Below are 24039 nucleotides of genomic sequence, written 5' to 3' on the forward strand. Positions count from 1 at the left end.
AAACCATGGGGAAAGGAAGTAGATCAGTGGTTTCTAGGGGTTGATGGGAGAGGAGAATGGGGAGTGACTGATAAGGCACACAGAATTTCTTTTAGTGGTGATGAAAATGCTCTGAGATGAGGTAGTGGTGATGGTTGCATAATTTTATAAATATACTAAAACCACTTTAAAAGAGTGAATTTTATGGTATTTGAATTATATCTCAATAAAAAATTCATTTTTCAAAGAGAAAACTGCAACATTAATTAAATTTCTGATCTAACATTCAGGTAAAAGGAAGTCTTGCTCTTTTTCCTCTTTCATAAGTAAAATTTGTAATAATTTCAATTACCAGTTCCTCCGAAAGCATATTTCATATTAACTTTGCCATTTCCATGTGAGAGGTAAAAATGCATTTATTATTTTGATAAATCAAAAATAATGGAACCAGCTTTCCTCTAGATGAATCCTTCTTTCTTTTCCAGTTTGTGCTTGATCTGGAACCAAGAGCGGACCCAAGGCTATGTGCTTTCTAAAACAATATAAGCTTATTCAGAGCTATCTATTTATAGGATGCTTTTTCAAAAGCTAACAATCTCCTCAATGCAATGTTAATGAGTTTCAGAAATGTCAGTGGACAATTAAATGGTCTCACTCAGAAAGTTCTGAGCAAATATCCAAACTTTTTCTTAAAAAAGTATAGTCTTAATCCCATTTATCTATTTCACTCATCTCTCCCACCACCTCCCTTCTGGCAACCACTGGCTTGTTCTCTGTGAGAGTCTGTTTTCTTGATTGTCTCTTTTTTGTTGTTGTTGTTGTTGATTTGTTTTGTTTCTTAAACTCCACATATAAGTGAAATCATATGGTATTTGTCTTTGTCTGACTTATTTCATTTAGCATTATACCCTCTAGATGCAACCATGTTGTTGCAAATGGCAAGATCTCATTCTTTTTTATGGCTAAGTGATATTCCATTGTGTATATACACCACATCTTCTCTATCCATTCATCTATTGATGAATGCTTATGTTGCTTTCATATCTTGGCTATTGTAAATAATGCTGCAATGAGCACAGGCATGCATACATCTTTTCAAATTAATGTTTTCATATTCTTTGAGTAAATATCCAGTAGTGGAATTACTGGATCATGTAATTCCATTTTTTAGTTTTTAAATTTTTAATTAAACTTCTGTTTTCCACAGTGGTTGTATCAATCTGCATTCCTATCAACAATACACAAAGGTTCCTTTTATCCACATCCTTGCCTACACTTGTTATTTCTTGTCTTTTTTTTTCTAGCTGTTCTGCTAGGTGATACCTCATTGTGGTTTTGATTCGCATTTCCCTGATAACTGAGCATCTTTTCATATGTCTGTTGGCCATTTGTATATCTTCTTTGGAAAAATGTCTATTCAGATACTTTGCCTATTTTTTAATCAAACTATCTGTGGTTTTGTTTTGTTTTGTTTTGTTTTGGTGTTGAGAGGTATAAGTTCTTCATGTATTTTGGATACTAACCTCTTACGGATATATCACTTGCAAATATCTTCTCCCATTCAGTAGGTTGCCTTCTTGTTTTGTTTGTTTCCTTTGCTGTGCAAAACTTTTTTTTTAATGTAGCATTGAACTGACCTGAACTAAACTGAAATTGAACAGACCTCAAAGCTAAACTGATGGTATGTGTAAGACTGAAAGAGAGAGAGAGAGAGAGTGCATGCTTGAAACAGAAAGGGAGAAGGAGAGAGATTATATTTCTCCATGTACTTTCAGCAGTGGAAATTGGATGCATTATTAGTTCTAAAAAGACTAATCTTTCTTTATCGAGGCATCTCAGCTCTCTGTTAAATAAGATATATGTGAACCGAATGCATTTGACTCGTAAGGTTAGGAGGTGGTGACAAAGCCTGAGAGCTCTCACTTACCCCTTCCAGAGCAAGGCAGATCGGAACTTCCTTGGCACTTCTTGATGCTCTCCTCTGCTGACAGTGGGCAGGAACGTGGGTGCTCACACTTTTTCCCATACCAGCCTACTTTGCAGTCACATTTGCCACAATTACACTGCCCATGACCTTCACAATGAGAGTGTAAAAAAATATGAAAAAATAGACATTGAGGTCAGAATTAGCTTTCATTTCAACAGTGAATATCACAAATGAGTCAGGATCTTAACCCCGTATTAAACACTAAAGCAAAGGCATATTTTTCTCAAGTTCTTAAATACCTGATTTACATTGATTGATCATGAGGGGTAAAGAAAAGCAACTACTCCTGATAAGATAAATGGGTTCGTAGGGCTATAAACGTGAATCCATCAAAATCCAGGTTCATGTGATTGTATTGGTCTGCTGGGGCCTAAATGGAGTATTTGATGGATTTGGTAATTAATTCATGTGGAGGAGAGCCATAGGAAATTAAAAACAATTTGCTGTTGAAACAGGGCTTATCTTGTGGAGTCTCCCACACTTTTCATTACCTCCTTTCTACACTCTACATGCTTAGCCTAGAGACTCTTCGCCTAAAACTAATAACCTCTGTGGAATTCACATTCCTTGAGGATCGATGTAGTATATACAAAAGAGGTCAGGAAAGATATTAAACTTCTTTACACATGCTCACAGAGCCTGTAACAAATTGCGATGAGTAGTGGCATGGTAGAGCAAAAAATGGCCTATGTTATCAATCAAATAAATGGGTCCAAATCCTGGTCCTGCCATCTACAGAGTAGAGCTGGTCAAATGTCAATGTCTCCGAGGTTTAGTTTCTTTGTTTTTGGATAAGATAATAATACATTATCTATCCACATTTATCAGGAAGTACATAATATATCTTAAAACGCTACATAAAAGTGAGCTATTGTTATTTTTATTCGAGTCCATATATGTAAACAAGTAGGAATAGAACGAAAAGCAAGAAAGCCAAGCTTTTCTTAACTCCTAATCAACATACTCATTATTGCAGATGCAGGACACTGTGGATTTCTGTAATTGCTGCAAAAATGCATGAATTTTTTTTTTTTTTTAAATTTTAAGTAGGCTCCATGCCAAAATGTGGAACCCAATGCGGGGCCCGAACTCATGATCCTGAGATCAAGACCTGAGCTGGGATCAAGAGTTGGATCCTCAACCGACTGAGCCACCTAGGCGCCCCAAAAATGCATGAAAAATTTTAAAGGAAGTGGAATTATATTTTCTTTAAACTGAGTGTAATGCTAATGGATGAAAATCTCTGCTATTTCGTCTTTGGCATCTGATATTAATATAAATCATACAATATGGCAACTGTTCTTTAGTACAGACTAGCCTGTTTTATCAAGAGTCCCTGAAGTTTGTGGGCAGATAGCTATCTTTTGAGTTGGAAGAATTGGACAATCCACATATCAGGAAGCTTTTCACCACCTATTAACCTGGTTCTTCATGAAATAAATCATAAAATCATAGTCAAAGTAGAATGAGATATTAGGGATCAGTGAATCCAAATTTTGCCTTTAAAGCTATACTCAATTCAACATACATTTATTGATGACTTACTATGTACCAGAGTCTAAACAACAAATTTCAGTCACATTAATACTCTGCTTCGAGCTTATCATTTTAAAGGAAAAGAAAATTGTTTTTGCTCATAAATATGTATGACATGTCAATGTGATCATTGAAACCTTTAAATATAAGAGTTTTTATTTTACTAGTTTAACTTATGAGCAATTATGTTTCAGAGGTTGTTGGGCTTTGTGGTTTTTTGCCCTTTTCCCAGAAGTTCCCACTCTTCTTCTCCATCCTCATGTAATTTAGAGCACAATTTCCAAACAGAGCTACACTGCAAAGGTATAGATACATAGCAATTCTAAAAGAGATTTCAACATTCCAAGTATAATTAATTCTGCTGTTTATAGAGCCCATGGCTTTGAAATTCTCGAAGATGAGAGGTCTCATTCCTAGCACAGTTAGATCTCCTACAAGGATCCTGGACAAAGCACGGAACATGCTGCCGTTGCTGAGAGGCTAGTTGATGCTTTCACAAGAACAGTGAAAAACAGTTTTACTGAAAGGGGGGAAGAAAGCTTTACTTTTACAAGTTGAAAATAGCTGTGAACGTTAGAAGAAAATATTCAGTAGGCAAGGATGCCAAGCAGTCCCGAACTACCCAGGACAGCGCCACCACACACCCAGGCGTGGAACAAAACAGGAGCCTGCGTAGCGGGAGAGCAGTGACCGAGGGCAGAACGTTCTCAAGTTCTGTAGTTGGAATATAGGCTTCAGAGCAGCCATTAGTTTCTATCTCATTCCCATGTCAAGATTTAAAACAAAACTGGTAGTGGGGATGCGTGGGTGGCTCGGTCGGTTAAGCGGCTGCCTCCATCTCAGGTCATGATCCCAGGGTCCTCCGCATCGAGTCCCACATCAGGCTCCTTGCTCAGCAGGGAGCCTGCTTCTCCGTCTCCCTCTCCCTCTGCCTGCAGCTCCCCCTGCTTGTGCTCTCTCTCTCTCTCTGACAAATAAATAAATAAAATAAAACAAAACTGGTGGCGGAATGAAACAAATTCATGAAGACGGTCAGAAGTATGACTAAGGCATTTTTAGAGTTAAGATCTGGTCCCACTGATAACAAAAGAAGTCAGAGGAATTGTGGCTGCATTGACACATTTTGAAAAACAAAATACAGCTGCTCTAGAGCTAGAAGAAGAAATCTCTGAAAGTCTCGCACCATTATGCTCCAGATTCGTTTTCTGTTTTCTATCGTACTGCTTTCTTCATTTGGTTTCTAATCTCTGTGCTTTCCTCCCTAAAGTTATGCCTTTTCTCTATCCCTTCACTATTTCTGGGCTCTGGTAACAGTCACTAGGGGGAAGAGCAACCTATGCGATCCCACGTCTCTACTTCCTGGGTGTTCAGTGCAGCATCATGAACATTCTCAAGAATGAGTTCTATAAATTTGTGCGACACCCCCGGGCATCGCCAGCTCCAAGCACAGCTGGGAAGAACACATACAATGTGTCCCTCACTTTTACCACCTGTGTGATGAGCCCTAACCTCCCGCACCTTCTGTCTCAGCCTCAGCCTTCACCCCATCAAAGAGCCCTCGACAACCCCACTGTCGTCCACTGCTTAAGCACTGGAATAAATGGATGAGACCGTGTCACTGCTGTGATTGGCTGCAGAATGAAAGGTTGTGCCTCTAAATAGGAAAGTATCACAGTGGGAGAATATTATTTAGTTCAGGATGGCCACTGCTCCTCCTCAAAACACCTGGTTAGGAGTCTCCTCTCCATTCTGCCATCTGAAGTCAACATCAATGGAACAAGTTTGGGCCGAGGACAGAAGGGTTATTAAAATATGAATGACCTAAATCAACTATCCATAATGAATGAAATTCCTGAGAGTCAGTGAATGCATGGCAACCACTTCAAATGGTGATAGCAGGGAAAGAGAATGTTTCTTAAGGGTTCCATTGTTTCGGGAAAGTAGAAATACCTAAATCAAATGTCCCAGTGAGGATCACAGAGAAGCAAATAGGAAAGTTATAAAGAAAAGTTGAAATACTTCTAGTCTAATAGGATGAAAAATAGTATTGACAGCAGTATTGCTGACCTAAATGTTTATTAGAGATTAGGTTAAAACATAAACATAACTATTACTTTCATGGTAACGAAGATTATATTCTCCATCTTTCAATAACTCAAAATCACATGCTGTTCAAGTATATTTCAGAACATTATGGATCTCACTTTAAATGAAACTGTACCTTTTCTATAAAATTCTTTTTGATATTTCATCAGTGGGGTTAGGAAATCACTTAAAAATGCATGGTATTAATACCAGATTCTGAAGCTGGTATTGAGCCTTTCAGAGAAGACAGGAAATCATAAAATGAAATTGCAATTTCTCTCCTGGAGTTACTAGTTTCTCAATTTCAGTATAAAGGTTATGCCAAAGAGGGAGAAAAGGGATCATTTTATAGGGATAAAATGAAGAAGATGAAAACGCTTGGTGTTGGTATATAAAAAAGAGTTTAGAAATGGTAAGATCTGTTGAGCATGAAAATCCTTTTGACTGCCATAATACACTATAGCAAGTCTTTTCCGAACAAATAGTGAAAGGTGCATAAAAGAAGAAATTAGGGGACCTGTGTCTTTAGTCTAAATGCATCTCATTTTATCTTTAAAATGACAGAGATAAAAGAAGTAAATTTTACCACACTGAAATTTCATACTTCCATGCTAGTTTGTCAAGTAGATAAATGGATGGATAGATATAGATAGATATGGCCTCCAGGAGTTCATTGCTTCCAGTAAGTATTCTTCCAAACTCTCTAGGCAAAGGATTAACAAATACAGAATGTTGTTGTTTATCCCTGATAGGAAACACGTGAAGAATATACAGTAGAGAATAGCTTTCAGAAGACCTATGATCTGCATTAAACACACACGTGCGTGTGCGTGACAATGGAAGAAGAACATGGCGCCCACGTAATGGGATTGCAGTCCAATCTGTACCCCGGGGGTAGAAAGTTGGCAGCATGGCTGGACACTCAGTGGAACCACAGCCATGGCCATGTGCTCTTTGGAGCGAAGACGTCTCAGGAATATCAATCCAGGACAAATGTAGTTGCATCCATTCCAGACAAACATTCTTCTGCTGTAAAAGATATTTCTTTCTTTGAAAATGATCAAAGCTGCTCATGAACTGGAATCTGATTTTTATGATGAGCTCCTTACAAAGTAATATGAAGATCACCAACAGGAAAAGTTTGGGGGAATAGATTAGGTCTAACTAGTACATGTTATTTTAAAAAAACAAATCCATTTGATATATTTATTTGATTTTTCTTTCAAGACAATGCAAACTGAATATACTTAATCACGTCCTTCAGTTTCTTTCCTTAGTGTTTTGGTAATCCGCCATGATAAATCTCCCCACACAATATGGTCCTATCAAATGATTCCATTTTCCAAATTAATGGAAAGGGAAGAAGGGAAGGAAGAGATGACATGGAGACTTTCAGCTTCCAAGGAGCCTCCTGAGGACCTTCACCTGCCCAACCTAGGGTAGTAACTCTGAGCCCAAATGACATGCAGCAGGAATTGTGAGCTTATAATAAAAAGACTGGAGTGTCAACTGAAGTTTCATTGCCCATCTTCACCCCATGCCCCCTCTTGCTCACCGTGAGACAGAACAGCACACGTGACCCTGAGTGGTCACTATTGTATAGCTACTCTGAATTTGTCAACCCCACTCCAAAATCAAGATCATGGGTTTATCAAGGAAGAACATACCCTGTGTCAAACAAACAAACAACAAAAAACAAAACAATCACAAAAACCACGTATCAGAAAGTCACAAACTTAATATTTTTTTATGTAGCCTGCTTATCCCCTTCATTTTCCCATTTAAAATTGTCTGAATTCATGTTTTATCTCACAGACAATCTTAAAGTGGCATTCTTAAATGACATTTCCTGAACCCTGTATAGATTTAATTAGCTACTCTAGGGCTCTAACTTCTCATGTTCAGCCCTGACCCTTCAGACTCACATATTCAGTAGGCTGGAAAAAAAAAATAATAATAACAGCTTTGGATTGCCATTGGTCTTTTAGACTCAATATCTAGAAATGAATTTGCTAACTTCCTTCTATATTCTCCGTTTCGGTAAATGGCACCCAGACAACCAGACTGGAAACCTGTGAGGGCAGCACTTTGCTGCCTAAAACCATCATCAGGTCCCCATGGCCTTTGGAGTAGAGTCTGGTTGTGCAGCAGGCTGAAAAGACCTCTAGCTCTGTTTCTGGCCAGCTTTACCTTTTGCTACTTGTGCATCCTGGTGATAACGAAACTGATTCTAGTCCCCTGCACAGATCACACACTTCTATTCTCTTTGCCTAGGATGTGCCTCTCATCTCTTTTTACCTGCAAGCCTACTTTTAGGCGGGGTAGGGGTAGGCACATGCGTGGTGATCTGAAAGCATCAGCAATTGCAGGAACCGTAACTCACCACCTCTGTGAAGAGCCTCATCACCCTAAGGAAAATGTCAAAGAAGCTCACACCCAATATCCTCTACAGTTTACTTCTTCAGTTTGTTGGCTGCCTCTCCAGTCCCGATGGAATGTAAACTCCCCGAGAGGAGGCATTTGATCTATCGGGGTCCTTGCTATGTCCCCAGGTCAATGGCCAGATGAGCAACAAATCCGTGACTCTGCAAATCTCCCCTACCACAGTACATTAAAATTTCATGTTTATATGGCAGTTTTGTCATTGTTGTTTTGTTTTGGTTTTGGCAGGGTTTTGTTGTTGTTGTTTGCTTTGTTTTGTTTTTTTGCTGAACAGTAAATTTTTTGGAGCTTGGAGGTAGAACTTACGAATTTTTTTATGTTTAGACCCTAATATCTTACGTAGTGCCTCTAGCATAGTTGGCACCTGATAAATGTTTGTCCTATTAAATTGAAGTTTAAACAAACATTTTTCAGTAAAGAGAGAAACTTTACATTTCTTCAGATTCATAGATCTCATTAACATTGTGATCCTGTCTCTTCGCTGTGAGGACTTCAGCAGGTTATGGAACTTTCCCGAACCTCACTAACCCCGTTTGTAAAATGAGAAGAAATAGATTCCCTACCTCGTAGACTTTTACAAAAAAAATTAATGCCACAATCTGAAAAGTGCTTAGCACGGTGTCTGGCACGGAGAGCCACCCGAGAGCTTCAGGCTGTCTCATTTCCATTGTTTTGATAATGGAGATAATAAAGAACACTCATAGATAATGAATAACAGAAAAACCTGGAAAGGGTATCCCCCCAAGAGATGGGTGTTCACCAAATGTTTAGGAAATACTCCGGAGCATGAGGGATAATCAGGAGAGGGAAGCTCTTCTGCAGTGGGAAGTTTTAGCAGCAGGCTCCCGTCAGCGGGGCCAGAGAAGCTTCCACCGTTGCATAATCAGTGATCAAATAGGGCAGCCCTTTCATCTCCCTTTGCCGGCAAACCTTCAGGAGCGAGTGGAGTTTCCCATCTACTTACACACCCATCAGGCAGGCCAGCCTAAAAAGACGTGTATGCATACGTCTCCGTCTCCCGGGTTGTCAAATACAACCGGACTGAAAATTCATAACTCCAGTTTTTGTTCAATGACCCTTTTTCAGATGAATCTGACCGCCTTCTTTGTGCCTTTCGCCCTGAGAAGTTCTGGCAGGGTGTGTTTTTCCTTTGCACTTAAAATTGAAAGTTCCCAAAGCCGAAGATGGATCGTGTTTGTCTCCTTCCCTGCTGGAACCGATAGCCAGGACGCCAGCCAGACCCTGGAGAACGGTATCTGCTCTATAAATGTTTATGGAATAAAATTTTTGGATCCACTTACTGATATTTAATCCTGCACTAATCTGCAGAATAATCCTAGGATATAAATTATGCCAAGGAATTATGGCAGGAAAATATGGACGAGAACTGTGTTACATGAAGTTGTGTAATATATGAGAGTAGCTGTTCTCGTGGTCCCCATCCGGGACACTGCCTTCTGGCCTGCTGGTTTTGGGCACTCAGAGCTGAGCAACAGATATTTGGGGGAGGTGGTGCTCCTTGGTGAGGAGTTAGACCAGTCTTAAGAAAGTGAGGCCCTTTCATCTCTGGTCTTTGCCCAATGCGTAAATTCTCTGAAGGTTTTCCAAGGTACTCACAGGAGCACTGTGACTATCAAACACTTTCCAATGCACAGATGTGGTTCATTCATTCATTCATTCATTTTGAGAGAGCGAGAGAGTGTGTGAGCATGGGGGGAGGGGCAGAGGGAGAGGAAGAAAGAGATTCTCAAGCAGGCTCCATGCCCAGCACAGAGCCTGACATGGGCTCGATCTCATGACCCTGAGATAATGACCTGAGCTGAAACTGAGACGGATGCTTAACTAACTGAGCCACCCAGGGGCCACAGATTTCGGATCTTTTACAGTTTCTGTGAGAATCAGAATGAACCTTGAAAATAGGAAAACAAATATATATATAGATATATATATATTTTTTTACTTAAAAACAGGAATGAGGAGAACAACATACCTGAACAGAAGTCATCAGAGTATCTGTCATAGACAGCCCTACAGTCCCTCTCGTCACACTCACAGGTGTCCCCGTGAATATCTCCCCAGTCTCCGGTTGGGTCAACATCATGGCAAGAACACTCACCACACACACAAGTCCCTAGATGAGAAAAAAAATTGTATAGGGTTTTGATGAAGAAAAATCATGGAAGAAGCATCTGACATATTGCTTTTTAAAATCTTTTGTTTACTGTATACATGGAAAATATATATATTGGAGGAAAAAAATCTACCAAGGAAAAACACCATCTAAAGTGGACAGTAGAGATTCTTTAATAAACAAAAGTAAGTATGTGTGTCTATAATTGTGTGGGGTTGTGGGATGTGTCATTAGCACGGTGCTGGTTTCTCTCTGGAATGCTTGTCCTCAAGAAATTTGCCATCTATTTGACAAAAAGAAAGCTAATGAAAGACTGTAGGGTCATGCACCAAAATGTAAAAGGTGCATGCTGAATATATCTGAATGCTTAAAATGTATTTTAAAATATCCGTATCTGTATTTTAAAAAATAAATACATGTGGCTCTCCTAATCGTATAATTGATGCAGGAGCAGGGGATGAGGACGGATATGTGCTAAAGTGGGACCAGCGTGAAACTGAATAAGCCATTTGGTCAATGCAGGACATGCATTCTTCCCCGATGAGCTGTGTCTGCCACAGAGGGTTTGGGGCCTTAGAGATGGGCTGACAAAGAAGGGGAGGTAGGTTTGTGCAGGGATTGCTGTCTCTCTCCTGGCCCAGAAGCAATGATAGGGAAGAGTGCTAGGGGAGACAGGGCCGGTACCTTCCGGGGGAAAAACAAGGACTCATGGTAGTGTTTCCCCAACTTGCTTTCAGGAACCCCTGAGTCTCACTGCTAACCAGCCTCGTTCAGACATGCTGCTTTCTGTTCTGCCCTTGGCGGATCTCCAAATTGCACAGCTCACTGGCAAAGGGCGGCAGGAGGTGAGACTGCAGAGAGGGGGTGAGACATGTGTATTTCTGAAGGACCTCTGTCTCTCAGAGCTCACCTGCTGCAGAACCCGGCCCTGTTCCACGGCCCAAACATTTCCACTTTTCTCCTCGCTCCTTGCAACACCTGGCTGCTTCCTTCCACAGGAACGCAGCATAGACCGCATGCGCTGACAGCACGACAGCGACCACTGACCCTACTGTATTACTACACAGGGACTCAGGCAGCAGCACGTTCTTATACAGTAACGGAAAACAGAACGTGAGTTAGTGTGATCTACAGTCAGACCAACCGTGCATAAATTAAAAAGAGGACTTTTCTTTATGATTTTTGCGCCAAGTTCAGGCCTTTTGCTTTCCTTTCCCTGCGTACAGACATGTGGTCCATTTTACTCTTCCATGTCAATGTTTCATGCCAATTTTTCAAAAGATAGAATCGGTGATGTGTTAAGGTTTTCCGTGTAAGCATGATCTATTAAGAAGCACCATTCATTTATAGAAATGAAAAAAAAATAGAGTTTTCCAACTTTCTAGATTTTTATAATTTTATAGAAGGAAAAATGGTCACTTATTTATATCATCAGGTCGGCAAGGAACAGTCCCACATGGTCCTCTTTTACTTATAGTACAGCTAACAAGGGAAAAAATGAGAAGTATTTTCAAGGGTTTTTAAAAAGTGTTGAAAACTGATTCGATTGGATTGCAAGGGTTAACTCAGGTTAAATTACATTTTGGCAATACTAATCTATTCTTCAAATTCATGTCGGAGGGCGACCTAAATTGTCTATGGCTACCTGTCACGTACTTTTTATATCCATACCATTTTTGTTACTGCAGGTAAAAGTGAAGCGAGTCCAGATCAATTCTGAATGACAACCAAGCCTTCGATTTACTCATAATTAAGACAAGAGAGTTTCTTGAATGCTCTCTAGATAATTAGATGCTCGTGCTGGAGATGGTTCTGTTAGTCAAGAGACAGTTAGCAGAAGTATCTACAAGAATTGCCTTTTTAGCTGCCCTGTGCTGTTTCTGGACGGCCGCCAAAGAAATTATAGCCCCGACGTTAACTATTGGTTCAGTGAAGCTTAAAGAAAGATAGCAACTTTCTAATTCTTCTGCTTTTTTACTCAATATAAAATAAGAAAGAGAAGATTGTTGGTAGAGTAAATGTGGACTTACAGCAAAGTCAAACACCGTAAAAGACAACTTCCTCCCATACTGAAGGAAATCCAGAGAAAAGGAGTGTTGACAATTAAGAGCCGCCCCCCCCCCCCATCTGTAGTAACGTGAATGAATGACACACCTCTGTTACTGCAGATTTTGCCATCTGGAGACGTGCATCTTCGCTTGCTCTCCCAGGGGGTGATATCACACTGGAATTCACATTTATCTCCATGCCAACCAGACCCGCAGTAACAGTTTCCACAGTAACACTTTCCATGGCCTTTACCCAAAATGAATTTTATAGAGTGAGGAAACAAAGCCACTTTTAAAAGCAAAATTAACTTTCTACCTCTTCATGATCATTTTTGTCTTTTGAAATAAAATATACCTGCTTGACAGTCCTTGCTTAAAATAATCAAGTTACATATTTGCTCCCAAACACCATACTTCCGCATATATCTATGTAATTATACACACAAAGTAAGCCCAAGTGTCCTCTAACTCGTCCTAGCCAGGTAGCTGATTAGATTGAAAGAAGTGTAAAGAAATGACATAAAAGACTGTGAAATGTGAAAGCCTGTCTACTACCTCCCGATCTCAAAGGTACGGCATCAAAGTGAAATGTATGCAAGCATCCATCCCGAGGGCATTTCCGGAATTAGTCATCCAAGTATTTCATTTGAAATCAACCACTGAGAAACCAGGGGTACATATTTACTTGGATGCACAGTATTAATGACTGAACCACTTCTTAAACCAGGGGAAATATTTCATCTTTCCATTCAAGTGTGTCCCACAGGCTGTTGTGTTCTACCACAAGGAAAAGAGCTTTTCCGTTAAATCAGTGTTTAGTCCTCCTTTAGGCCAATAAAATATCATGGACTGTTGGCCTCCCAATCAAATCACCCTCCTATTTGTCAAGGGGACAGACATGATAGGGAGGGACTCCCCATCATTTTGTGTTCTGGAGCCACCACACCCTTCTGGCTCCTGCCTCTAATTAAACTTTACCCTGCTCATTTGTACCTACTTCAAGCAACCCCTAATGAACTGTCATACCCTCGCTTCCTGCACCCCTACCGAGCAATCCTTCTGGCTCCGAGCAGGTGGCAATTCTATGTACCTCAAGTCACTTCTCCGGTTATGCCACCCTAGCCACCCAGCCCTGAACGTGTGTTTGTTCTGGTGAAGGTGGTGAACATGACGGTCAGGCTGGATTTCACTGAGTTTCTTCTTCCTGTGTCATCAGAATTTATGCTTTATCAGAGTCTACAGCTAAAGGCTTCGTTCTTCCCTCTCTCTTCCCCTGCAGCCATAATCCCAGAGGGCCTGCAGGAAACTGACCGTGAGGCTATTTTTCTTTCTAAACACTATGGCATTTCTGGCTTGTGGCAGGGGTAGTCAACAGGGCCTATGGAACTCACACTAGAAGGGGGAAATACGATAGAAGATTGTGGTCTCTTATGCTAGTCTCAGCCATGAGATGAAGAACAGCAGACATACATCAGAGAGAAAAAGGGGGAGAGAGAGAGAGAGAGAGAGAGCTATATAAGAAAGAGGCAGGAACCTAAACACACGACGCCACGTTTTCTCTCTAAATGAGCTGTGATTTGGATTTCCATGGAAAACCTCTTATTAACCTAACAGTCAATGATCATTTCTACAACTATTTTAATTTGTTCACGTAGGCAAATGTGAGGGCTATCAAATGGATTTCACCAGTGATAAAATATAAAAGCTATACATTTTATTTATGAACTCAAAAACATCTCTCCTGTACCCACACAAAATATCACATCCCAGGGCTGTCTCCTCAGGAACTTACACTGGAAAACAGCAAGATAACTGTGTACCAAAAGCTTTTCTAGAAGTGGGCTGGGTTTTTTTTTTAACACTTGATTAACTTCTTAAACTAGAATTTACTTCCTCTATAATTTTAGGAAATTTATGTAAGGTGCTACGTACGTAAGCATTACCATGACATTAACAAATAATCCCAAATCTACATTCTTCACACCTAAATTCTTTGTATATTTATAAAACTCATAATTGAATTAGGGTTTCAGTAAAAAATCACTGAGATACAGGTGAATAAGGAAAGAAGAATCATGTAAAACTACATTTGCATGTAGATATGAAAAATTAAGCAGATATCCTCACAACCCAAATGAAAATATTGTTAACAAGCCACATGTGGATAATTGAGATAAAATACAAGTTTAGGACAATACACATTGCACACAATAAATATCCTCTGCTTTGTGTAAACTGATGGAATGAGAAAATCTCCTCTGAAAATTGTTCCACTGATGGGCTGTAGAATCACCTCTCAACAGACTGGTTTCATGCAAATGACACGTAGAAAGATCTACAATCCCAGCCAAAGTCACCCTCAGAGGGTACTGGTGTCTGTGGTCAGAGACTTTGCACCATGAAATTGCTTAAGCCTCAAACAAATGGAAATGGTTAGTGGCAAGGCTGAGAGTCAAACAGTTCCTATTGTGTTGCTTCAAGTTAAATGTTTATATTTACATATGCAAATAGACTTCCCCTGTGCGTTAGAACACATTGGCCCCAAGCTTGTCCGGTGCCTCTTTTTTGGTCCAACATAATTGGAAATGAAACATCAGGAGGAAAGATACATAATATTTGTAGGTGGATTTACCTAACTCTCCTAATTATTTTGGATTGAGTCCATTAACCGAATTGTCTGAGCAGCATCTAGCTGAGGTCACTCCTTGAAAAATGTAACTTCTTGTGTTTGTCTGTTTTATCTTTGTGGGTTGTACAGCAAGGAAACCAGAGGTAACCAAGCAGACCTAAAATAAGAGAAGAGTATCTGGATGACCGCAAGAACTGAAGCTACAATTTGTTTCTGTAAACAGAGGGACAGCTTGTCCTAAGTTAGCGACACTTGCCCTATAGCTCTCTAGCTCCTCCTGCCCCATTTGTCCCTGATCCTTCCAGGGCAAATTCTCTTCTGAAATCACCCACTCTGCATGCAGAACAGGATTCCATGCACTGGAATCTTGTCGGAGATAAATGAAATAAACAATTGCTTATTAATGGAGAGAGGAGGCCAGAGGTAACCAGGCTGAAATGTTTACATTTACGTAAACTGAAGGGATTGTCTCGGCTCTCTACTTTCCTCTCCTGTGCTAGCCATGGGCACAAATATAAACCCTAGAAACAGGCTTGCAGATAGATAAGCTGAAGAGAAGGACACTCTGGGCGATGAGGAGGGGCTCTTCTTATGGAGCTCCAAACTCCAGGGCACTGAATCAACTCTCCAGGGGCAGGGTCAAGGGCACAGTCTTTGGTGTCACACAGGCAAGAGTTTAAATTCCGCTACGATTGCCGCAACGACCCTGGGTGCATTACCCAACAAATGTGAAGAACTTATTGCTGTGCTTGGCACTAGGAAGTGTGGCATACGCAATAACTATTTCAACAGAAAAATGGATTGAGGAATGGTGTTAGAAATACCCTGGAAACATAGGAAAGAGCATGAAAAATGTTATTTAAGTATTTGGTGGGGAGGGACAGATTCTAGGCTAGTAATCCTTTTGGGCTCCAATGTCTCCAATAGAACATGAAACTATTTAAAGACTTATGATTTAGAAAGGGAAACAGAATGAAATTAACACATGCAATTGAGAGATGGGGGAGAAAAGAGACAAGTAAAAGTGGCTTCGGGAAGCAGGGAAGATGAAGTACCGATAGGATCACTCTGGAACCACACAGTTGGTCTGTTGCCATAATGATCTGGCACTCCCCAGGGAACAGTCTGATTTTTTCATTTAAAAAGTACTAGTTTACCCTGAATGCTTCACATGAGGTGTTCTCCAAATAAACATTCCACTTAAATGAGTAAACTTAGTGCAAGAATGTGTAGAGAGACAAAAGTACAATAAGACAGGTGAACAATCACGTACTTTTACTAATTTCTACACAGTTAGTGTACCGACCTCCACATATTTCTTCTGTTTCATCGTCTATGCATTCTCTGTCGTCACACTCACAAAATTTACCATACACGAGGCTGTTTCCATCTGGATTATCACACTTACACCTGCCACAGTGACATGTACCTAAACCATTAAAAAAACAAACCAACAAATATTTGTTAAATGCATATAAATGATCATTGATGTTTTTTAATCTATCTCTTTCAGAAACAGAGAAAATTCAAATCAATTTAATATTCCAATGATGTAATTCTGTGGGTAGGATGAGATAGATAATGACATTTTTTCTCGATGATTATAGTACAGCAATTATGTTTTATGGCACATAGCTATTATGATTGACCTCTAATAGTTTCATGAATGTAAATTTGACCTTCCCAAGTGTACAGCTACTTTATACATGGCCATCCAATCAATGCATGAATGACTATCTTGTGATTACACCTGGGTCTGAAGTGAAATAAAGCAGAAAATTCCAAGCTTTGTGAGGAAAGTAGCCTTGCTTATCTTCCTCACCAGTATTTATTCAATGCTCTGCACAATATTTGAGCATACTATTTATATAATAAATATTTGTGGAATTTATTATCAAATGCATAAATGAAAAACTTAGAAACTCCTAATAATTTCACCTCCACTGTGTTAAACTGATCCACACGTCCTTATGACAATGGGACCAGAGCAGGTTTTCTCAGGTATAGTGTCCTGGGACCTATACCTCACCAAAACCTCAGGGTGGCTCACAGTGACACAGAGGCACTGGAGTCATCTGGTATACCACACGCCATAGACTCTGCCAACTTTGAGGATTTGACTACAACCCCTGAGACTGATTTCACTGACAGTAAAACAGCATTCAAATGATATTGAGAAGTAGAATGTCCATTTAAGGAACTCCCTTTTTAAGGCTTATTTTTCCATTTTTAATTGATCATCATAACAACCACCAGATATGAACTGAGACTTTACCACTCACCAGATACCATACTTGACTGTGGAAACACAACGGGAGAGCAAGTCAGCCATAATCCTCCTCTCAGAGTTTTATATGAGAAAACGAAAGTGATAAAATAAATGGAGAAGTGCAAAGTGTTGCAGAAGAGCTTAGCAGGGGACTTAACTGAGACCTGGTAGTCAGACACAGAGTCCCTGGGGAAGTAGCTCCTAAACGAGGTACAGAGAGCAAAGTAAAAATAATAGGCAAGAGAAGTGAGATGGTGGGGAGGCCCACTTCCTGCAAGAGACAACAGCAAAGGCTCTGTGGTAAAAGAGGAAATAAGAAGAAAAAGTCCAAGAGGGCTGGAACATAGAAAATGATGTGGAAAGTGGAACGAAATGAATGAGACATGTGGAGGTGCAGTTTACTGAAGTCTTACAGGTCATGTTGAAGATTTCCAACTTTAATCCAAGAATAATGAGAAGCCGTAGAAATACTTTCAGCCAGGGAGTCATGCGATCAAGTATGCATTTTTACCAGATTACGCCAGTTGTCATATGCAGAATGAAGCGAAATGGGGCGCAGTGGATATGAGAATAGCTTATTACATTTGTCTGTGGGAAAGAAGATAGAGGCTGACTAGGGTGATGGCAGTGAGTTAGAAAGAAGTGAAGATGCTCAGGGGTGTTTTCAGGAGAAAGAACAGATGACTCGGACTGCGTACAAGTGCTGAAGGATCAGGAGGAACCGAGGATATAATACTGATGTTTGAACTGAGCTACTGAATATTGGCAATTCTGTATGTGATGGACCAGAAAGGGAATGGATTTAGGACTAAGGTGGATTTGTAGCCAAATCCAAGTTTTAATAACCAGTAGCTATACATTTTTGAAGTCATTATGTTCATCTCTAACTCTCAAATTGCTTCTCTGCAAATAATATCTACCTCATAGAGCTGCTACAAGAGCCCAGTGGTAAATATATCACCCAGCCATCTTTTTGAAAACATTCTTTTTTTTTTTTTTAAAGATTTTATTTATTTATGTGACAGAGAGACAGCCAGCGAGAGAGGGAACACAAGCAGGGGGAGTGGGAGAGGAAGAAGCAGGCTCCCAGTGGAGGAGCCCGATGTGGGACTCGATCCCGGAACGCTGGGATCACGCCCTGAGCCGAAGGCAGACGCTTAACGACTGCGCTACCCAGGCGCCCCTGAAAACACTCTTTGTTCAGTTATGTCATAGGTTTTCAGAAAACTTTGGGTTCTTCATCTTCTCCCATGAAGACACTGAGTATAGAAGTCACGTTCCCAAACATTTCCTCTAGACTCTCTGTATATTGATAGACCCACAACGTCCTGTCTCCATACGCTCTGCATGACTCTGTTACCCAGGTCATTCCCAATTAGCTATTATCTTTAAAGAGTTTTTTTTTTTTTTTCACAGTCACATAGAAATGGTGATTTTACAGAATTTGAACTAATTATTTTTCTTCCTTGAGAATACTCATAGGAATTTTACTTTTATTAAATTTCCTTTTCTTGTGTGTTTTTTCCTGAAAACTCTTTTAATTTATAAAAGCTCACTTCAAATTGAATGCTATAATTCATGGTACTGCCTCATCTCATTTTTTCTCTAATTATCACCCTTCTTTTTCATTTTCACATTTATTCATGCTGTCTTTCAACCATCCACATATCCATTCATTAAATTTTCTTGTTGCCTATTATATTGTTGGCAAAGTACCAGGTGCTATAGGAGATAATAAGATGAATAAAATTAAAACTAAGTAAATCACAGACTAGGAAGAAAGAGCTTAGATGATCAATAATTTTTACACATACATATGAGACCAGATGACATAAAGGCATTTGCAACGGATCTGTGACAAATGCTACATAGAAAGTATAAACCTCAGTCTGGCTGTGTAAAGGAGGAAAAGCACAGGAAAGGAGCAAGTTCTTGAGTTGGCTCTTGGTATATGGATAGAATTTCAACAGGTGGAGATGGAGAAAAGGCTTGCAATGTTGAGGAAGGGGCCTCAGCTAAGGGAGGAGGATGTGGAATTAAAGAATAGTGCAGAGTCTGGCTCGAGTTTGGAGAAAAGGGTCCGTTGAAGGCAGAGCGTAGAGGATCATGAATATCGGCTAAGGACTTCAGAACTTATCTGTTGGAATACCAGGAGCCTCTCATGGTTTGGAAGGGAGGGGTAACATGATCAGGGCAAAGAACGCAGGAGCTGTTTTCAGGAAAGATGGGAACAGCCTCTACCTTTGAATTCTACAACTTCTCACTGACACCCTGACAGGCAGGCTCACATCCGAACCATTTCTGGCTAATGTGGGACATTTAGAACAGCTCAGCGACTTCCTGTCTCACCCACCAAGTAGAATTCACAACTGAGGCTCCAGGATATGGCAGACAGAAGCCCAGGCAAAAGTGACAGACTCCTGTGTTCATGTTATGTCATACTGCTTCTCTTTCTTAGTTGCCAGTGAGCTCAGTCTCTAGGACTGGTCTTCTGCTTTACGTTAATTATTTTTGCTCTGACTTTTCATTCTAACAAAGTGATCTCTCTCTGGGAGACTTCCCTGTCTTGAACACCACCCACACTCCTCTGCAACGGCACCGGAGCCCCACTTTGCTCTGCAGGCTGTGCCTTGCCTTCTGCACCCCTCTAGAGTCAGCTTCTGGAATTTCTTTCGTTCCCAGCTCCATCTCATCCTGCCCTGTAGTATTATGTCCCAGTGCAACTTCCTCCTCTTCCCCGTCTCCCCCAAGCTGCTTCTAGGAAACCACATCATGATAAAAAGGGGGAACGATTAGTAGAGAGAACTCAGAGCCTAATGCAGTTTCGGGGGGGTACTCCAGAATTAGGCTGGTAGAAATCGCCATTAAAAGAAGCCATGTGACAACGAGATTGCTAAAGTCAACTTGAAAGGCTTCCATACTGAGTAGAGAGTAACATAGAAAGATGAAGTGTAACACTGAGTATGAATTTACCTTTTGGTGCAGCAATTTCATGTCTAGTAATTTATCCTGAAGATACACCCCCCAAAATATGAAAATAAATATGTACCAGTTCTTTCTCTGCATTAATATTTGTAATTTCAAAATATGGGAAAATAAAGGAGACTGAATGAATAAATTATGTCACCTGTATAGAACTGAGTCCTTTGCATCTGAAAAAAAAAAAAGAGCAAGATTTCTATGTACGGATATGAAGTGAATTCCAGGAGATGCTGAGTGGCAAAGGCAGAGTGCAAAAGCACATATAGCATGCTACCGTTTGTGTAGGGAACAAATGAAAAAAACAAAAAAAATAATAACACATATATCTATCTATCTGCCTTTATAAAAAATAAACACATACACAGATAAAGCAGAATGCCATAAAGTGGGTTACCTATCAGGTATGCGGAAAGCAGGAGGGTAGGTTCAGGAAGAGAATGATGATTTGCTAAGTATGCATTTTTATGTAGTTCTGACTTCTGGAAGCATGCTGATGTTCTGCATATTGCAAAATAAAATCAGTAAGGATGGAAAGGAGGAAAAAAAGTCTAAAACCGAAAGCAATCTGAAGTAAATAAGCTCAATTGTATTTCAAACAAGTACAATAACTACACTAAAGGGAGACAAAAAGAAAGAAATCCAAGTAACTTATGAACACAGCAATTAACTAAGTATCCCAATCTTGAGCATGGCTGGGGTGGGGTGAGGTAGGGGAGGAGGTCAGTTGCAAACAAATTCCACAATGTTTTGGTAGACTTGTTTTGTATAGTGGTATGCATGAAGCAATTCTAAAAACAATTTTAGATGTAGCATAGGATTGAGCAAGTGAGTAAATATATCCGTGATATCGGGAGCCAGAGTTCTCACCATGAAAACATGGTGGGGGAAAATATGGAAGGGGAAAAACAGGAGATAACCTTGTGGGGGTGGATTGGAGTTGGCTGTATTGGTGTGAATTCATGATTTCTAAAATACGTCTGTGTATGTATGTGCATGTACATGTATATATATGTTCATGCATGTTTACTAGCCTGTTTATAGAAAGGGCCAAGAAGCAACTTCATCCTAGTAGAAATACACATCCCTAGTGCACACAATTTTTATTCTAATACCATTCTTCACCTAAAGGAATCAAGGCTCTTTAGAGAAATGTTTGATTCCAAAGCTATGGCAAATCAGGTACAATACAATTCTGGAATATTTTGTTATCCCAGGAAAGAAAGAATTGCTGAAACAAAATAAAACAAAACAATGGAGGTATGTCACAAGGACTGAAAAGCTAGCTTGAAGGGGCTCCAACAGCCTCATCTGGGACAATCTGAGCACCAGAGTAATTAAGTGCAGTAATGTATAATAAAGCATTGACATAATAGGAACTGTGATCCTGGACTGACAAATCACTAAGTAAATGAAATATCCAATAACTGGTAGATGAGAGAAGACTCTTATTTGTGGTAGAATGTTGAGTACCAACTAGTAAATAGGGAGGGAATGCTGGAGTTTGGAAATCATCATTTTTCAATCACTAGTAAGCACTGAATCATGTGAAAGTCATCAATGGATGGTAAATCAGGGGTAATTTTGATGAGGATGTGATGTCTTATAATTTCTACGTTTTTCTCAACAGACTGCTCATTTGTTACAAGGGCAAAATCAGTAATTACAGAGCTGAGACATCAGACAACACCTTGACCGTGTGATCAAAATTAACCTCACCAGTGAGAGCAGATGGATATAATGGACTTCCAGATGACACATCCCGAGAACACAAAATCATCTATCTGGCGATTCAGCTAAGAACGTATGACATGAATCTAATCATGAGGACGCATCAGACAAAGCCAAAACGAGTAACATTCTATTAAAAAAAAAAAAAAGGTTGGAGACAATTTTCTCCAAAATTTTCAACGCTATACCACCACAGTCTGTGGAAATGGTCCAGATTAAAGGACGCTAACAAGAGAGGACAGCTAAATATAACTTTGCCCCAGACTGGATCCTACGGAGGCAGGGAAATGCTGTAAAGGACATTGTTCTATCAATGAATGAAACTGGAATATGGATGGTAGATTACATAAAAGTATTGTACCAATGTTTTTTTAAAAAAAGGCTCAGATATCTTAAAACTGTGTTTTATATTTTATCAAATATGTTTCATCATCTCCTGAAATGATTCTGTAAATTTCTCCATTAAGGTATGTTAATGTAGCAAATCACATATTTTTTTTTTACCTAATGTTGACTCGTTTGGACTCCTAAACTAACCCCCATTTGCTTATAATGTATTATTAAAAAGAAAAAAAATGAGATTCGCTTTGAAAAAAAAACAACAGATAAATAAAGCCAAAAATAAAGAACAAAGAAACAAAACATAATTCAAGTTTTATTACTGAAAGAAGTTTGGAAAGCTTGACATTTTCAAAACAATGAGGCTATATGCTAAGCACGCACACGTGTGTGTGTGTGTGTGTGTGTGTGTGCGCGTGTGTGTATGGGGTGGGTGTTAGGAACTGGAGGTAGAAAAACCCTACAGAGAAGACAGAAAAGACTAAGGTGCTGGAGAGAAGCAAGAAGATCAGTGAACACAGAAAGTAACCTAACTGTTAAGACCATTTGTCATGGTGTCTGACCCATCTACTCATACCTTGCTTTGCATATGGCCTTGATTCCTACTAGCAAAACACGCTGACTGCACTTAATTTACACAGAGCAATTCATTGCAATCAAATACTGTGGAAAGGTGCCAGCTCTGAACCTAGAAGAACTCTACCTACAATGGGAGCTCTACCTACAATGGGAGCTGCAGGAGGGAAGATAGTCACTCTTGGAGTCAAATACTTGCCTTTAACATGCAAAATAATGGCTCACATCCACAGCTTTCCAAAAGAATTACTGGGAGAACTTTAAAAACTCAGTGCCACCCAGACCACACCCACCAAAACAACTCAATCAAAGCTTCTAGCTTTGGGCAGGAGCGTTCTCAAGATCAACCAGCCTTAAGAAAAAACGGACTTTGGAGGCTGCATGTGCCCAAATACGAAAAGAATATTTAATTATAGTAACACCAACTAAGCATTAATGAAACCAAAACCAGTAGCTTTGTTTTATATGATCTGGGTAATTAATTTTAACAGCTTTCCTATAAATTTCTAAAAAATATTTTTAAATGACTCCTATGAGATGTAAAAATATTTTCGCCAAACATAAAATCGTGATGTCACCATATTTTCCCACGAGTTTCACATTCAGTGCATCTAAAGCTTCTGTCAAATTAAAAAGGTTTGGTTCTATTTGATGCTAAGGTATAAATTCAAAGCACCCTTGATCTGTAACAGAAAATAATTAAGTCATCTTATATAAATCCTTTTTAAAAGATTTAATCCAGCATTCAAAATCATGGTTCACAATTTGCATAAAATGTTGTTGGGGTGTTGTTTCCCGTGAATATCCTGCTTGAAGAAGGCATTTGGAACAGCTGGAGAGCATCAAACTTGCCAGTCTCAGCAAGATGACATTTTTCCCCTATTGATTTATCTGCATTTCATTTCAAAAAAATATACTCAAAAGCAGTCTCTCTCAGAGGTTCCACGTTTCTCAACGCCTACCTATTTCCATAAAAAACCAAAATGTGATTATTGAAGAATTTTCATAGGATATATTTCTTACCTGCATTAGAGCAGATGACATCTTGAGAATTCTTGCACATCTGGTTACTCTTTTTCTTCGTCAGGTCACAGTGAGTTGGGTACTGGCACGCGTCCCCAAACCAACCTTCCTGACATTTGCACTTGCCACAGTCACACTTACCATGGCCTGAGAATTTAACAACATCCAGTTAGACTCGAATTTTTTTCCAAAGAAACCCACTATTGTAACTGAAAGTCTTGAGGATGACGTTGGCTCAGGACTGAGCTCTAATAAATTCAAACACATATAGATTACAGGGGCTGA

At 39.7% G+C, this 24039-nt stretch overlaps 1 protein-coding gene across 1 annotated transcript in view; it reads right to left on the bottom strand.

Moving 5' to 3' along the window:
- The window catches only part of ITGBL1 (integrin subunit beta like 1), a 201851-nt gene that overhangs the window by 96011 nt on the left and 81801 nt on the right, over positions 1–24039 (bottom strand). The window contains exons 3-7 of the mRNA XM_026493565.4: positions 23755–23901; positions 16144–16266; positions 12315–12455; positions 10020–10160; positions 1907–2053 (exon numbers count right to left, since the gene is read on the bottom strand). Of these exons, the coding sequence (XP_026349350.1) occupies positions 1907–2053; positions 10020–10160; positions 12315–12455; positions 16144–16266; positions 23755–23901 (699 nt within the window). The remainder of the gene's footprint in view (positions 1–1906; positions 2054–10019; positions 10161–12314; positions 12456–16143; positions 16267–23754; positions 23902–24039) is intronic.

The sequence above is a fragment of the Ursus arctos genome, unplaced genomic scaffold (genome assembly GCF_023065955.2).
Source record: "Ursus arctos isolate Adak ecotype North America unplaced genomic scaffold, UrsArc2.0 scaffold_10, whole genome shotgun sequence".
Taxonomy (NCBI): Eukaryota; Metazoa; Chordata; class Mammalia; order Carnivora; family Ursidae; genus Ursus; species Ursus arctos.